The sequence below is a fragment of the Rattus rattus genome, chromosome 2 (genome assembly GCF_011064425.1).
Source record: "Rattus rattus isolate New Zealand chromosome 2, Rrattus_CSIRO_v1, whole genome shotgun sequence".
Taxonomy (NCBI): domain Eukaryota; kingdom Metazoa; phylum Chordata; class Mammalia; order Rodentia; family Muridae; genus Rattus; species Rattus rattus.
The window spans coordinates 178619157-178637715 of NC_046155.1; the positions used below are offsets into that span (position 1 = coordinate 178619157).

At 39.8% G+C, this 18559-nt stretch overlaps 1 protein-coding gene across 2 annotated transcripts in view; it reads right to left on the reverse strand.

Moving 5' to 3' along the window:
- Positions 1-8832: 8832 nt before the first annotated feature.
- LOC116894566 (NACHT, LRR and PYD domains-containing protein 4A-like) overlaps positions 8833-18559 on the reverse strand; it is a 55552-nt gene continuing 45825 nt past the window's right edge. Inside the window, exons 8-9 of one of the 2 annotated variants that reach the window (XM_032896279.1) lie at positions 17528-17698; positions 8833-9864 (exon numbers count right to left, since the gene is read on the reverse strand). In XM_032896279.1, the coding sequence (XP_032752170.1) occupies positions 9771-9864; positions 17528-17698 (265 nt within the window). In that variant the 3' untranslated portion in view covers positions 8833-9770. The remainder of the gene's footprint in view (positions 9865-17527; positions 17699-18559) is intronic. The other variant, XM_032896280.1, reaches the window with a different exon arrangement.

Below are 18559 nucleotides of genomic sequence, written 5' to 3' on the forward strand. Positions count from 1 at the left end.
CCCCTCCAGGGGGGCCTGGGAGCAGAGAAGCTGCTGAGGGCAGGATCCGCCGGCCCCGGAGTCTGGCCAAACACAGGAAGTGTCCGGTCCCAGAGGAACTCTGCCTCTGTGAGACCTGAGTTTACCAGGCAAGTCGTTTGTAGCAGAAAAGTTGGTCTTACCTGCGGACCCGAGGCTCAAGTTTGCTTGTGGGGTGCTGCCCACGGGCTCTCCACTGCGGCAGCAACCAGGAAGATCTGCGCCGCCCCTTCCCGAGAACATTCTTTGTAGAACTGGGGATTATCAATTCTAGTTTTGCTTTCGGGGGTCTCCATGAGTCACAGATTTTTTCTTTCTTTTTCTAAAAATAATTTTATTTTTCTTGGATATTTTATGTATTTACATTTTAAATGTTATACCATTTCCCCCCTCTTTCATAGTCCTTCCACCATCACCCTGCTTCTATAAGGATGTTCCCATTCCCACCCACCCACTCCAACCTCAGTGCCCTGTTATTACTCTACACTGGGGAAACAAGCCTTCACAGGACCTATGGCTTTTCCTCCCATTGATGCTGAACAATGCCATCCTCTGCCACATATGTGGTTGGAGTCATGGGTCTCTCCATGTTTACTCATTGGTTGGTGGTTAAGTCCATGGGAGCTCTGGTGGGGTCTGGTTGGTTGATATTGTTGTTCTTCCTATGGTGTTGCAAACCCCTTCAGATTCTTCAGTCTTTTCTCTAACTCCTCCTTTGGGATCCCTTTGTTCAGTCCAATGGTTAGCTACAACCATCCTCATCTGTATCAGTAGGGCTCTGGCAGAGCCTCTCAGGAGACACCCATATCTGGCTCCTGTCAGCAAGTACTTCTTGGCATCAGCAATAGTGTCTGGGTTTTGGTGGCAGCTTATGGGATGGATTCCCAGGTGGGGCTGTCTCTGGATGATCTTTTCTTCAGTCCCTGCTCCACTCTTTGTCCCTGTATATCCTCCCAGGAGTCTTTCATTCTCCCTTCTAAGAAAGAATGAAGCATCCACATTTTGATCTTCTTTCTTCTAGGGCTTCATATGATCTATGAATTTTTTCTGAGGTATTCCAAACTTTTGGACTAATATTCACTTATCAGTGAGTGCATACCATTTGTGTTCTTTTGTGACTGGGTTAGCTCACTCAGGATAATATTTTTTAGTTCCATCCATTTGCCTAAGAATTTCATGTAGTCATTGTTTTTATTAGCTGAGTAGAACTCCATTGTGTAAGTGTACCACATTTTCTGTATTTATTCTTCTGTTGAAGGACATCTGGGTTCTTTCCAGCTTCTGGCTATTATGAATAAGGCTGCTATAAACATAGTGGAGCCTGTGTCCTTGTTATATATTGGAACATCTTTTGGGTGTATACCCAAAAGTGGTATAATTGGGTCCTCAGGTAATACTATGTCCCATATTCTCAGGAACTGACACACTAATTTCTAGAGTGGTTGTAGCAGCTTGCAATTCCACCAAGAATGGAGGAGTGTTCCTCTTTCTCCACATTCTTACCAGCATCTTTTCACAACTGAGTTTTTGATCTTAGCCATTCTGACTAGTGTGAGGTGGAATCTCAGGGTTGTTTTGATTTGCAATTCCCTGACGACTAAGGATTGACCAAGCCAGCTCAGTCAGTCAACAGGTTATCTAGGGCAGGAGTGAGGATTAAAAACAAAACAAAACAAAACAAAAGGACAATTAGACAACATTTAACATGACTCCAGCCAGTTCTGAGGCTGAAGCAGCTTTATTTTTCTCAGTTTGCTTTTATATCACTTTAATTACATGCAGAGTGATAAGATCAGTTCAGAGTCAAGGAACAAGCAAGGTGATAAACAAAATCCTGTAAACAAAACATCTTTCTGGGGGGCTAATCAGGATGACCAAGACAAAAGGACTGCCACACTTGTTTCTGCTGAGCCTGCTCTGAACTTTGCATTAACTCAAATATAAATGTTCTTAATCAGGGCCTATTTCCTGAGCCTAAGCCCAAAGCCAGATATCTGCCCTGGGCTTATTTCCTTTGTCCTGATAATGTCAGATTACTACCAAGTGTCTAGAAGTGAAGCGAGTGGCCCCAAAAGGCTCTCTACATCTTCTCCCTATTTATTTAATAAACAAGACTGAGCCTGTCTTAGGTCATTCAGACAAAAATGCTTTCCTTACCTGTCATGGAATATGCATTATAAAAAGCAATGCATTTCTGTCTTACGGTGGTAAGGCTCTGAGCAGATTCTTACCCATCCTTGGTTTGCCAGCCTGTTAAATTAATAATTCTATATGGAGGTCCATTTTTAGTTTCAAGTCATGTCTTTTTGCTGCCAACATATTGCTGTTGTTAAAGGCAAGTTTTATCGCAATGGGCAGGGATAAAAGTATTCCAAGGACAAAAAGGGCTAGCATGATTAAGTTATAGAAGACATTCTTGAAGCTAGACCAAGATGGAAATACTGACTTCAGTCCATGATTAATTTTACCAGCAATATCAGCAGCAAAGCTCAGCCGGGCAGCATTCTTTAAATTTATAGTCTTGATATGTAAAGTTAAAACATCCAGAGAGGTATTAGAATGTCAAATACCCTGTAAGTGTCTTTGAACCTTTTTTCAATTATATTGACTATCATTGTCAAGTTTAAAAGTAACACAAATCCATTGGTACTTAGCATGACACTCAAGATGGCTTCTTACTCTTAAGCCTTGAACCTCCTCTCCAATAATTTGAATAGTATCATAAAAAGCATCAACCCATTGTTCCAAATGCCTCAATCCTCTTGAATACTCAAAACATTAGTAACATTTTTTTCTAAATGATTAATAAAAGTAGCTGTCTTCTTGTGTCAAAGTAATAGTGCTATTAATTAAATAGCTATACCACTATACCAGCAATAATCAAGCCCACTATCCTATTGCTTCTGCTTAAAGCCTGACTCACTTCTTCCAGGCTTGCAAGCCTTTTTCAGAATGTCAAGGTCCTGTAATACTCACAAGCAATAAAACAAAAGTTGGTTGATTAGACCAGCATAACAGCCATGTTAGGTTTCAACACATTAGCACAATTATAAAGTGTACAATCAATACAACTTACATTAAATACCATGGAAGAAAAAAGTAATTTTAACATGACCAATTAATAAAAGATTAGGAGCTTTAACACATACACTGGCATTTGTTAGAAATAGGAATCCTGTCCCAATTTTATCCACTGCAAATGTAACTTCATACAAGACAATTGTGAATTTTTAAATGTCTCTGACAATATCCAGAACCAGTCTTCCAAACGAAGACTGTCATTTTCTTTTTTCCAATATTAGACTGATTTCCAGACAAGTCCATGATTGAGTCAGAATAACTGGTTACATTAAAGGAAAGAGAAGAGTCATAATTTATTTTGATTTTTTTTGAAGGCAGTTTCTAAAATCTCCATGTTCTCTGTCCCATAAGGTCTAAAAGCTTGCAGCAAGGCAGTGTTTCCAATCTGGGATATAGGCAAGCAAAGATGGGTCAGGAACATACATCCAAAACAGTTTCCCAGTCACCATTGTCAGGGCACTCAGCAAGCTCACAGTCAGCATCATTCACTGTCTCAGCATCAGCATGTCTCACTAGTCACTCTGGCAGCTGGCACACTCCTGCAGCATCCTGCAGGAAAAACACAAACATGCCCTCTTCCCCATAATTAATACCTGATCAGAATCATGTCATATGCCAGAAAGGGGATCCTTCTACTTCATCTAGGCATAAGTATGAAGGTGTCATAGACAGAGTTCCTTGGCATCTAAATTTTAAAATTAAAAATAAAAGAGGATTATTTAAATAGTTGTAGGGTATACAGGGATATAAATCCCCCTTTTTTATTTTATGAAGATGTTTTAAAGTTTCACAATACTTGTTTCACACTACCTAGTTCTTGAGGATTAAGGAATCCCAGTAATATGGGTAATATTAAATTGTCAAAAAGAATCTCACAGGCTTGACTGTAATAGACAGTTCTGCTATCTGTTTTAATGATCTGAAACACCAAGCATAGAAAAACAATGTAGGCAATGACTAATTACATTTTTAGTTGTTTCTTCTGTTAAAGCAGTTGCAACCAGAAAGCCCAAAAACCTGTCAATAGTCACATATACATATCTTAATTCTCCAAAATCAGAAATGGGAGTAACATCCATTTTCCATAATTGATTAGGTATAAGTCCTGAAGGATTAACACCATTATGTGGTACAGATAGTAATTGAAGACACTGAGGACAAGTATTTACAATTTGACTTGCACATTCTCTAGAAATACCAAGTTATTGTCTCAAGCTATTACTATTTTGACAATATAAAGAATGAGATTGTTTGGTTAATTGTTCCTGTGTGTAAGGCCTAAAATCTGCCTGGTATACAAATCTGCTGTGGCAATGCCCCGACTAAAGGATCCAGGCAATCCACTTTGAGTTCTTAAAAGGCATATAAAGTAAAGAACAGTACATTCTCTTAAATTGAGTTGTATTTGCACAAATAAACAAAATTTTAGGATTAGCAGTATCTATAAAAAGGAACAATTTCAATCAATTGAAAACCTATCAGTATGCAAATGGAAGCTTGATTTTCAGTGTTTCAAAATCAGCATCTACAGCACACAATTCAATAATCTGTGCTGAAGCAGGGGGACCCTCAAGAGAATAAACATGTGATCCAATTACATTTACTGCTTTCTCATTAGTTGAGTCATCTATAAATACAGTAAGTACATTTTCTATAGGCTGCATGCATAAATTTATAGGAAATACAAAATCATACATAGATGAAAATGATCAATTTTGCCTGAAAAGTTTGCACATGCAATGGGCCAAATATCATATTATGCAATAACCAACTCAATTGTTGTTTGGAATAAGGAATATTTCATCACGTTCTTTCCCAAAATACTTCTGTGATTCTATCGTACAATTCTGTATTACCAGCTTCATAATAGGGTGTTAAAACTTTACTTGGAGAGGAAGAAAGATGAATCCACATTAATGGCCCCTTTTGCCAAATGACTGCTGTGGGTACAAACAATCAAAAATTGATCATAGTCTATATAATGTATCTGTTGTTAACTAGCAGCTTCTTCTACTTTCTGCAAAATTATTCCTCCCTCATCAGTTAACTTTACTCTATGCATGCAGCCCATAGAAAATGTGCTTACTGTATTTATAGAAGGTTCATCTAATGAGAAGGCAACATATATGATTGGATCACATGTTTATTCTCTTGAGTTTCCCCTTGCTTCAGTACAGATTATTAAATTATGTGCTATAACCACTGTTTTTTAAATGTTGAAAAAAATCAAGCTTACAATTCATATACTGATAGCCAACGTGTGGCTTATAGTTTGCAACTGATTACAGAATTTACCTTTTTAGGTAGTGCTAACCCTCAAATTTTACAATTACTTATGCTTTATTGGAGGTAAGTTTTCTACATGAAATCAGTGAGTGATGATTTCAGTGTGAATGTCTGACAACTCGCTGTCCTTTCAGTGCTCTGTCTCAGACAACTAAACAAAACCATAGACTCATACCTAGCTCTGTGGAAATGGTAATGGAGTGGATAGCACACCCTCACTAAAAGAGGAAGACTCCATTTGCTTACTTTCAACACTCAGCCTTGTCCTGCCAGCTCAGAGATTTCTAAGTAAGGCTGAATTTGGACAATGTTTACAGGATTTGGCATTTCTAATTAATGCTTAATGTTTAGGTAAATAAAGCTTGTGAGGGGCTAGAGAGATGGCTTAGTGGTTAAGAGCACTAAGTACTGTTCCTTTATAGGCCATTTAAGAACTCAAACTGGATTGCCTAGACCCCTTAGTGAAGGAGGGCAATGATACCAGGCAGATAATAGGCCTTACATAGAAACAATTAGTCAAACAATCTCTTTTTTTAATAGCTAGAGACAATAATTTGGTATACAAGTCAAATTATAAATACAAGTCCTCAGTGTCCTCAATTTCTTCCCTACAACTAGGCATGCTTCTGCCTAGGTGAAATGGAAGGCTCCACACATTGGCATATGGCATAATCCTGTTCAGGTATTTTATATGGGGAAGAGGGCATGTTTGTGTTTTTCCTACAGGATGCTGCAGGAATGTGCCAGCTGCCAGAGTGACTGGTGAGACATGCTGATCCTGGGAGCATGAAGATTCATCTCTCATTATTCAGGCCCCTGGAGTCATTCCTGTGCCCTTGGAGGAAGATGGAGGATTCCCCCTCATCTTTTGTCATCACAGAGATTTTGGCATTGGTGCAGTCATTGTTACCGCCGCGCATGTCTGGTCCCACCTCGGCCTGCACTCTGACCCTCTGTGCACCGCTGCATGCTGGAGAAGACCAGACTCCAGCCCTTACCCTTGCCCCTCCTCATTCCCCTGGTGGCTGTTGCCGCCATGACTCGTGTTGCCATATATTGCAGTCTGTGGCTTCACAGGAATGCCATCTGTGTGAAGCTGCTGGAGACCCAGGAACTCTGCCGTCTCATGACCCAGGAACTCATGCAGATCTCAGACATGGTTCCATTGCCTGCCAGTTGTTCCAGAGAAGGATGGCCAATCCTGAACTGTCCTGGGAAAGACTTTGGCATTTTTGCTGCAGTTGTAGCATCCATTGCTGCTGCAACCACTGGGTCTGCAGTGTCTAGAGTTACCCTCCCCCAATCTATTGTTAGGCAAGCACAGTGGGTAAAATTTCTGGAGTAGTTGCTGGCGATTGGGAATTCTAAATTTTAATAAAGAAACGGCTTGACAATGGCCCTCTTGTTAGGGCCCTCCAAGTTTTGGCCCTAGGGCACTGTAGTAGTCTGCTTTGTGCATCTTTCCTTCTTTCTTTCTTTCTTTCTTTCTTTCTTTCTTTCTTTCTTTCTTTCTTTCCTTCTTTCTTTCTTCTTTTTACTTTAATTTTCAGGGTTTTTATTATTTTTTCTATCTTTATTAACTTGAGTATTTCATATTTACATTTTGATTGTTATTACCTTTCCCGGTTTCTAGGGAAACATCCCCCTAACCCCTCCCCCTCCCCTTCGATATGGCTGCTCCCCTCCCCATCCTCCCCCCATTACCACCCTCCCGCCAACAATCACATTCACTGGGGGTTCAGTCTTGGCAAGACAAAGGGCTTCTGCTTCCACTGGTGCTCTTACTAGGCTATTCATTGCTACTTATGCGGTTGGAGCCCAGGGTCAGTCCATGTATAGTCTTTGGGTAGTGGCTTAGTCCCTGGAAGCTTCTCTGGTTGGTTGGCATTGTTATTCATATGGGGTCTCAAGCCCCTTCAAGCTCTTCCAGTCCTTTCTCTGATTCCTTCAACGAGGGTCCTGTTCTCAATTCAGAGGTTTGCTGCTGGCATTCGCCTATGTATTTGCTGTATTCTGGCTGTGTCTCTCAGGAGAGATCTACATCCGGTTCCTGTCAGCCTGCACTTCTTTGCTTCATCCACCTTGTCTAATTGTATGGCTGTATATGTATGGGCCACATGTGGGGTAGGCTGTGAATGGGTGTTCCTTCTGCCTCTGTTTTAATCTTTTTCTCCCTATTCCCTGCCAAGGGTATTCTTGTTCCCCTTTTAAAGAAGGAGTGAAGCATTCACATTTTGATCATCCGTCTTGAGTTTCATGTGTTCTTTGTATCTAGGGTAATTCAAGCATTTGAGCTAATAGCCACTTATCAATACCATACCATGTGTGTTTTTCTGTGATTGTGTTACCTCACACAGGATGATATTTTCCAGTTCCAACCATTTGCCTATGAATTTCATAAAGTCATTGTTTTTGATAGTTGAGTAATATTCCATTGTGTAGATGTACCACATTTTCTGTATCCATTCTTCTGTTGAAGGGCATCTGGGTTCTTTCCAGCTTCTGGCTATTATAAATAAGGCTGCTATGAACATAGTGGAGCACGTGTCTTTTTTATATGTTGGGGCATCTTTTGGGTATATGCCCAAGAGCAGTATAGCTGGGTCCTCAGGTAGTTCAATGTTCAATTTTCTGAGGAACCTCCAGACTGATTTCCAGAATGCTTGTACCAGTCTGCAATCATTGATAAGTGGCTATTAGCCCAAATGCTTGAATTACCCTAGATGCAAAGAACACATGAAACTCAAGACGGATGATCAAAATGTGAATGCTTCACTCCTTCTTTAAAAGGGGAACAAGAATACCCTTGGCAGGGAATAGAGAGGCACAGATTAAAACAGAGACAGTAGGAACACCCATTCAGAGCCTGCCCCACATGTGGCCCATACATATACAACCATACAATTAGACAAGGTGGATGAATCAAAGAAGTGCAGGTTGACAGGAACCGGATGTAGATCTCTCCTGAGAGACACAGCCAGAATACAGCAAATACATAGGCGAATGCCAGCAGCAAACCTCTGAATTGAGAACAGGACCCCCATTGAAGGAATCAGAGAAAGGACTGAAGAGCTTGAAGGGCTTGAGACCCATATGAACAACAATGCCAAGCAACCAGAGCTTCCAGGGACTAAGCCACTACCCAAAGACTATACATGGACTGACCCTGGGCTCCAACCTCATAGGTAGCAATGAATAGCCTAGTAAGATAACGAGTCGAAGGGGAAGCCCTTTGTCTTGCCAAATCTGAACCCCTAGTGAATGTGATTGTTGGGGAGAGGGTGGCAATGGGGGGAGGATGGGGAGGGGAACACCGATACAGAAGGGGAGGGGGTGGGGTTAGGGGGATGTTGGCCCATAAACCGGGAAAGGGAATAACACTGGAAATGTAAATAAGAAATACTCAAGTTAATAAAAAAAAAGGATTGTGAGTATGATCAAAATACATAGTATTAAATATTCAAGGAAATAATAAAAATATAAAAATGTGCCTTTTAAATACCTTCATCCAAAACCAGAAGACCCTAATTAGATTGATAATAGGTCTAAGAATCAAGTCAAATCAGCCTTTCTCAGAATCTCAGTTTGGCCACTATCTTTCAAAGTCAACATAAACAAGAGGTTAGAAATGGCTCAGCAGTTAAGCTCACATACTGTTCTTTCAGGATGTAAGTTCAGTTTCCAATACCCAGGATGAACAGCTTATAACTGCCTGAAGCTCTAGCTTCAAGGCATCTGACACCCTCGTATTCTTTGCAGGTACTGATGCTCATGTGTTCATATATATACACGTGTACACACACACACACACACACACACACACACACGTAACTATGTAGAACATTAATATTTGAAACTAGAAGTCAGTAAAGTTGGAAAATGCATAAATTATTATTTAATTAAAAAAGCACAAAACAGCAACAGTTTCCATATTCTGAGTGTCCAGTCTAGACCGTCTGCTAAAGGTTTCTCATGCATAGCCAATTAAAACTTCCCCAACAACCTTTTAGGGTACCATTACTGCTTGGACTTACTCTATGGCTCCAGTAATCTACTAACAGGCAAATATCATTTTAAGAGATTTCCAAGTCACTACTTAAAGATGCTTAACACTTTATTAGGTGCTCAAGATACCAGTATGGAAAAGAAAATGTAATTATAGTATGTTTGAATATGTAGTACAAATAAAAAAACCACATCTGTCTTGCAAAACATATCCGAAAGGGATACAAAGAAATCTTATTTTATTAGAACATTATTGATCTATAGCATTGTATTCAATGGGCCAAATAATGATTCTGCTTTCTTTTTATGGAGGTAGTTTGAGTTCAGAATATACCCCTGGTTCTTGCATCAGAATTTCCATCCTTGTTTTCTGCTTCTGCTCACACACCACTTAGGATGCTCAAGTCAGGATTTTTCTCTTGCTCAGCAACCAGAAATGCCTGGGTTTCATTATCAAAATCAGTAATTCGCAATCTAGAAAGATATAAAAATTAACAATTTTAATTAATTTTTCTTGTTTTAAGATTTAAAGGTTTTATTATTTATGTACATGTATGTGCCTGTGTGAGTTTATATGCATCACATGTGTTCAGGTGCCTGTGGAAATCAGAAGTATGTTATGGATCCTCTGAAGCTAGGGTTATTGCAGCTGTGAGCTGCCATGTTGGGAACTGGGAACTAAAGTAGATTCCTCTGCAAGAGAGGAAACTGCTCTTAACTGAACAGCCATTTCTCCAGACCCTCACATGTCTGTCTGTGCTTTCCACCATCTCATTTCCCCTCTATTGTTTTTCCTCAGGTCACAAGAATGAGACCCTGATGATCCCTCTAAATAGGGTACAATATCCATGCCATGATATGCTCTTACATGTAAACATCTGGATTCTTTTGTTAAAAATTGACTTGAGTACTGAAGCAATGGTTCTATAGCTAAGGGAACTGGCTATTTTTGAAGAGGACTCAGGTTCAGTCCCCACAATGAAGCTTACAACCATCTGAAACTCAAATTCCAGAGTGTCTGACACCAACTTCTGGTCTCCAAACCAGAAAACACATACAGGCAAATACACATACACATAATTATTTGAAAAATGAAGGAAACAAATTTGTGTGATTGTATTTGTGTGTGTGTGTGTGTGTGTGTGTGTGTGTGTGTGTGTGTTTGTATGTTTTCCAGTCAGGGTCTCTCACTGAACCTGCCGTTCATGGACTGGCTGGCCAGCAAGCTTCAGGGAGCTTCCTGTCTCCACTGTTCTCTCTGGCTCTAAGGTTACAGACATATGAGAACACAATCAACATTTTTTTATGTGGATGAACTCAGGTCCTCATACTTCTGCTGCAAGTGCTTTACTTGCCTGAATCTCTTCACAGAGTCTGCTCTGACCATCTCTGTGCTATGAATTCTCACCTTTTGTTAATTTCAATTTGCTTTTTATACTGAGACTGGTGATAAGAGGCATGAACTTTTAGGGTTTTGGGTAGGAGACTTGGAAAAGGCTTGATTTTTTCTTCACGTCCCAGAAGGTAATTCTTTCCATGATCTTTATAGTCTTAGTGCTCTAGCTAACTGTTCTCATGCATGTGCATCCACACACATACACTCACAGTCACACCCCCCCACCACACAAACTCAAACCCTTGTTCCTGTCTCTGTTTTTTGTCTGTATTTAGTATTTACTATTGTAATAAAGCACCATGCCCAAGGCAACTTTCAGAAGGAGTGGACTATTTGCGTAGAACCCCTACAGTTCCTACAGGATTAGAGTCCATCACCATGGTGGCTTGGAAGAGTGGTCCAGAAGAACAAAGCAGAGCCATTTCTTAAACCACAATCATGAAGTAGAGAAAGCTCACTGTGCATGGTACGAGGTTTTGCAAACTCAAAGCCTGTTCCAGGGACATGCTTCCTCAAGCAAGGTCACACTACGTCTATCTACCCAAATAGCAGAATGAACTTCAGACCATCTATTCAAACATCTGAGCTTGCCGAAGAAAATTTATGCAAACCATCATGTTATACATATTTTTATGTATCAAGTATTAACCATAGGAATCAACCATGATCCTAGGGCATATATTAATTACAGTATATATCTTTCTGAGACTTTCCATGGGTGGAAAGGAGAACACCATAGAAATTTCCTTGGTTTGATAAGATCTGCCACATTATCTGATCTGTATATTTCTTAATTTATCACATCAAATGGCAATGGTTACTTTCCAGATCAAATCAAAGGAACTTATACCATGCCAAAGGGTGCAGTGTAAACATGGCTCAATTGGAATCAAATGCTGAGCTAGAAGGCTCAGAAAATAACAGTAAATTTGCCTTTGTCTAATTCATTACACAATGACTCCAGCTTGGCACCCTCTAAACCTCCAGAGAACAGCAATTAAGAAAGAATTTTTTCAGGCACTCATCATTTTCATGGGGCAGGGGAATTTGCAAGAGGAAATCTTAAGGAATTGAGCCTCTGCCTTCTTCTCAGGAGAGGCATCTAGAGTTATAAATATTTTAACCCAATATCTCATAGACATGAGGTCCACGGACAACATGAAGAAGAGGGTAGTTTTGAAAAGGTTTAGCACAAACGTTTAAGTTTATCCAAAACAATATGACTTTTTTTTTTTTTAAAAAAACAAACTTCATGTTTTTTTGAGTCTGAACTCTCTCTCTCTCTCTCTCTCTCTCTCTCTCTCTCTGTGTGTGTGTGTGTGTGTGTGTGTGTGTGTGTGTGTTAATGTCAAAAGGTTGGACACCCTGATAAGATTTCACTCTGCTAGAAATATATGGCTCAGTAATCACCTGAAATGACCCTGATCTTGTGGGTCTGGGGAGACAGCTCTCCTAGTGAAGTGTTTGCTTTATAAGCAGGAAGACCCAAGGCTAATTCCCAACACCTACATAAAAAGCTGGAAATAGTGTCATATGACTGTACTCCAAGAACCAATGAAGCAGAATCTGGCAGGTCCCTAGCACTGGTTGGCTAACCATTCTTACAGAATTTGTTACTTTCATGTTCCAGAGAGAGAGAGCACATCTCAAAATAACTGAGGTAGATGGTATCTGATGATGTTATGCCCATTAGAGACTGTCTATCTGGTCACCACACTTTTGTACATAATCCATATACCCAAGTGCACATGAACTCACATACTTTCATTAAAATTAATTTGATTTCTTATGGGTTTGAAAATGATAGACAGAAAAATTAAGCATAGAGATAAGTGCTGAGTATTATAAAAAATAATATATATTGTATATCACATTTATAAAATAACTTATGCTTATATAAAATAACCTGAATAACATATTTATATGAAAAATGCATAATATAAACCTTTTTCTACAAAGAGATCACCCTAGATCCCTTAGCCTATCATAAATATTCTCAGAGTAGTCACATTAATCTCTAGGTGGGCAAACATCAAATCATATAGCAACAATAATAACAACAAAATCTTATATTAAAAATGTTATCTCATATCACTAATGACTACTGTGTTGGAAGAAAAAAGAAAGGAATTACTGGGCAAATCCAAACAATCTTAAGTCAGGAATGTCTGTATAAACAAAATTATATTTACAAACATTTTGGTGGATTATCAGTATAAGACTACCAAATATCACTAGTACTTACTTAGGTATTCACCAGTCACAAGGCAAGGAAGGTCTTTTTTTTTTTTTTTCGGAGCTGGGGACCGAACCCAGGTCCTTGCGCTTGCTAGGCAAGCGCTCTACCACTGAGCTAAATCCCCAACCCCTAGGAAGGTCTTTTTACTTAATCTAATACTCCTGCCCTATGCCTCCTATTCACAGAAAATATTATTTGAATTTATTTTTTAATTTTAAGTATTGTAAAATGGCCATTTTACTATGTTAACCTTGCTAATCCATGAGCACGGGGATCTTTCCATCTTCAGAGGTCTTCTTCAATTTCTTTCATAAAAGACTTGAAGTTCAATTTTTGTCTTCGTTTTTTCATTTTAATTTTATTTATTGGATATTTTATGTATTTACATTTCAAATGTAATCCCATTTCCAGGATCTCCCCCTTTCCCTGCTTCTATGAGAATGCTCTCCTTCCCACCCACCCACTCCCAGTTCAACACCCTGGCATTCCCCTTCACTTGGAAAATGAGCCTTCACAGGACCAAGGGCTTTTCCTCCAAGTGATGCCAGACACTGCCATCCTCAGCTGGTGTCACGGGTCCCTCCATGTGTACCCGTTGGTTGGTGGTTTAGTCCCTGGGAGCTCTGGGGGGTCTGGTTGTTCTTCCTATGGGGTTGTGAACTCCTTCAGTTCTTTCAGTCTTTTCTCTAACTCTTCCATTGGGACCCCTGTGCTCAGTCTGATGGATAGCTGCAATCATCCTCATCTGTATCAGTAAGCTTGTGGGAGAGCTTCTCAAGAGACATCATATCAGGCTCCTGTGAGCAAGCACTTCTTGGCATCAGCAATAGTGACTGGGTTTGGTAGCTGCATATTGGATGTACCCCAGGTGGGCAGTCTCTGGATGGCCTTTCCTTCAGTCTCTGCTTCACTCTTTGTCCCTGTATTTCCTCCCATGAGTATTTTGTTTCCCCATCTAAGAAGGATTTCAAGTTCTTGTCTTATCTATCTTTCACTTGCTTGGTTAGAGTTACAGCAAGAAATTTTATATTACTTATGAATATAGCAAAGGGTGTCACTTCCCTAATATCTTCCTCAACCTGTTCATCCTTTGAATAGAGGAGGCTACTGATTTGTTTGAAATAATTTTATATCTAACCACTTTGATGTTGTTCAGCAGCTGTAGGAGTTCTCTGGTGGAATTTTTGGGGTCACATATATACTATCATGTCATCTTCAAATAATGATATCTTGACTTCTTCCTTTCCCATTTGTATCCGTTTGACCTCATTTTGTTATCTAATTGATCTGACTAGAATTTCCAATATTATATTGAACAGATAGTGAGAGAATCAGCAGCCTTGTCTGGTCCCTGATTTTAGTGAGATTGCTTCAAGTTTCTCTCTATTTAGTTTAATGTTGACTATTGGTTTGTTGTATATTGCTTTCATTATGTTTATGTATGGGGCTTGAATTCCTGATCTTTAAGACTTTTAACATGAAGGGCTATTGTACTTTGTCAAATGCTTTTTCAGCATCCAATGAGATGAACAACAATCTACAGATTCAATGAAATCCCCATAAAAATTCCTACTCAATCCCTCTCAGAGATAGAAAGATCAATTCTCAAATTCATTGGAATAACAAAACCCAGTCTAGCAAAAACTATTGTCAGCAATAATAGAACCTTTTGGGGAAACACCATCCCTGACCTCAAGTTGTACTACAGAGCAATAGTGATAAAAACTGCATGATATTAGTACAGAGACAGGTAGATCAGTAGAATAGAATTGAAGACCCAGAATCAAACCCACACTCATATGGTTTCCTAATCTTTACCAAAGGAGCCAGAATCATCCAGTAGATAAAAGTCAGCATATTCAAGAAATGGTGCTGGCTTAAGTGAGGGTCAGCACATAGAAGAATGCAAATTGATTTATTCTTATCTCCTTGTACAAAGTTCAAGTTCAAGTGGATCCAGGACTTCCACACAAAACCAGATACACTGAAACTAGTAGAAGAAAACGTGGGGGAAGAGCCTTGAACACATGGTCATGTAGAAACTTTCCTGAACAGAATACCAATGGCTTATGTGCTAAGATCAACAATTGACAAATGGGACCTGATAAAATTGCAAATCTTCTGTAAGGCAAAGACACTGTCAATAGGACAAAACAGTTACCAACAAATTGGGAAAAGGTCTTTACAAATCCTACATCTGATAGAGGGCTAATGTCTAATATATATAACCTGGAAAGGTAGACTCCAGAAAATCAAATAATCCTATTGAAAATGGGATACAGAGCTAAACAAAGTATTATCAACTGAGGAATACTGAATGACTGCGAAGCACCTAAAGAAATGTTCAACATCCTTCAATCATCAGGGAAATGCAAATCAAAACAACCCTGAGATTCTGCCTCACACCTGTCATAATGGCTAAGATCAAAACTCAAGTGACAGCAGATACTGGTGAGGATGTGGAGAAAGAGGAACACTCCTCCATTGCTGGTGGGATTGCAAGCTGATACAGCCACTCTGGAAATCAGTCTGGTGGCTCCTCAGAAAATTGGACATAGTACTACATGAGGACCCAGCTATTGCACTCCTGGACATATACCTAAAAGATGCTCCAACATATAAGAAGGACCCATGCTCCCCTATGTTCATCACAGCCTTATTTATAATAACCAGAAGCTGGAATGAAACCAGATGTCCTTCAACAGAAGAATGGATACAGAAAATGTGGTGCATTTACACAATAAAGTACTTTACACCTATTAAAAACAACAACTTTATGACATTTGCAGGCAAATGTATGTACTAGAAAGTATTATTCTGAGTGAGGTAGCCCAGTCACAAAAGAACAAATATGCTATGTATTCACTGATAAGTGAATTTTAGGGAAACAAACTCAGTATACCTGTGACACAATTCGTAGACCATATGTAGCTCAAGGAGAAGGAAGACCAAAGTGTGCATGCTTTAGTTTTACTTAGAAGTGGAAAGTAAATGATTATGGGAGATAGAAGAAGTGAGCGATCTGGGAGGGAGATGGAGAGTGGGAGGGGAAAGGGGACAGGATCCGGTGGGAGGACACAGGGGAGAAGAACAGTGTGTCAGGAGGTTGCACATAGGTGTGTAGCAGTGGGGGATGGAGAACTGGGGATAGCCACTAGAAATTCCCATATGATAAGAAAAAAGAGGCTACCAGGACCCAACAGGGATGACATTAGCTGAAATACCCAACAGAGGGGAGAGAGAAAATCTGGACACCATATCCAATGGTTAGGCATGGCCCTCAGTTGAGGGATGGAACCACCTACCCATTTCAAAAATATTGACACAGATTTTTTCCTGTCTAAAGGAAATCCAGGGACAAAGAGTGGAACAGAGACTGAAGAAAAGGCCATCCAGAGACTGCTTTACCTAGGGACCTATCCCATCTTCAAACACCAAAAAGGACACTATTGCTGATGCCAAGAAGCACTTGCTGACAGCCTGGTATGGCTGTCCCCTGAGAGCCAATACAGATGTGTGTGTTCACAGCCACCCATCAGATTGAGCAAGGGGACCCCAATGAAGGAGTTAACGGAAAGACTGATGGAGCCAAAGGGGTTTGCAACCCCAAAGGAAGAACAACAATATCAACCAACAAGAACCCCCAGAACTCCTAGGGACTAAACTACCAACCAGAGTTCACACTGAGGAACGCATGGCTCTTGCTGCTTACGTAACAGAGGACAGCCTTATCTGGCATCATTGGGCGTAGGCCCTTGGTCCTGTGGAGACTCGATGCCTCCACATAGGGAATGCTAGGGCAGTGAGATGGAAGTAGTTGGGTGGGTGATTGGGGGAGCTCCCTCATAGAAGTAGGGGAGGGGATGGACTAGGAGGTTATGGAGGAAAAGAGGGAAGGGAGAGAACATTTGAAATGTAAATAAATAAAATAACCAATAAATAATATAAACTAAATGAAAAAATAGACAAAATTAAAAAAATATATTGTATAGTGTCCCCTCACCAAATACCAATGAATTGCCCATAGTGTCTCAGTAATAGGTGAGGTTTCTTGATAAGATATGTGTCCTGGTGCAGCAGTTGCAGGATAATCATTAGTGTGACCAATGGACTTATTATTGAGTTACTTGCAATTTAGGTGTGTATATGAACAAGCAGATGTCAGATGTCAACTTCAGGCATTATTCTTGATTTTTTGAGACAGGATCTAATTTTTTCCTGAAACTCAACAATTTGAGTAGATTGACTGCCCAGTGAGAACATTAAGGATACTCTGTATTTACCCTTCCAATACTGAGATTATAATTGCAAACCCCATGCTTGGTTTTTTCATGTAGTTTCTGAGGATCCAACTGTGGTTCCTATGCTTGTATGGCAAGCTCTCTATGGATGGGGTTCATATTTCTATCTTAAATGTTTATTAGCTGTACATTTCATATCTTAGTTTATCCCCTTTTAGCCCGCAAGACTCATCCTACCAAAAAGATCAGAGGCCAGCTTACCCAAGTACATGCGGGGTACACTTTTGCTGTCTCAAAGCCTCACACAGAACAACCAAGCCAGTGTAGTCCAAGGTGTTATTTAGCAGGTTGATCCCCCACAGAGTCCTACACTGTGTAAATGTAGAAGCAAGGTCCTCACAACAGGCACCAGTTAGCTCACAGGCTTCCAACCTGCAACAATAACAACAAAGTAGTTCTATGTTACATTGATTAGGCCTGTGATTGGGAGGTAAATTAATCATTTAACCTAAGCTCACTCCATAGCCTCTGAGGACAGTTCTTAAATATCCACTGTTCATGACATCAAATTAACCCTTCATTGGCAAATGTGATCACAGTTGCTCATTCTCAGTATCCATGTCGGTGGTGAACTAATAGTTCCAATAATGGTGTGCTGTTCCAGCCCTTGAACCTAGGATGAAATTGTACCTCACACTGGGTAATCCAGTGAAGTGATGGTTGGTAAGTTCTGAGCCTACATCTCAAGCACCTTGATAATTATTTTTTTGAACCATTGAGATTCATTCTGACATTAACTAAACTGCATATAATCAAAATTCATGTGTTGCAGTTCTAATCCCTAGTGTCCTACGGGACCAAATTTTGAGACAGAGTCTTTACAGAGGCAACTAAGATAATGATGACACTAGGGTGGGATCTAATCTTGCATATCTGTTAAGACACACTGAGAAGCCAGTCAGTTTCAAGTCAATGAAAAAAAAAATCCTGTAACATATTTCTTTTCTTGGTCTGATAAATGAACCATCTTTGTTAGTAGCATAATTTTACTTCTACTATCTATAGCCGTGTTTATAAATAAATCTCTGTTTTATGAGGCACTCAATTTATTTTTGTCATGCCAGCCAAAGAAGTTGCTACATCAGTTGATCTACTCAAATAGTTAATGAGATGTAATCCAGGCACTCCTGTCATCTCCAGTGGCCATGCATCCATGTATCTATCCATCTATTTATGTACCCATCCATATAACAGCTATCTGAAATATGCATGCTTCCATCCATTAATGCAACC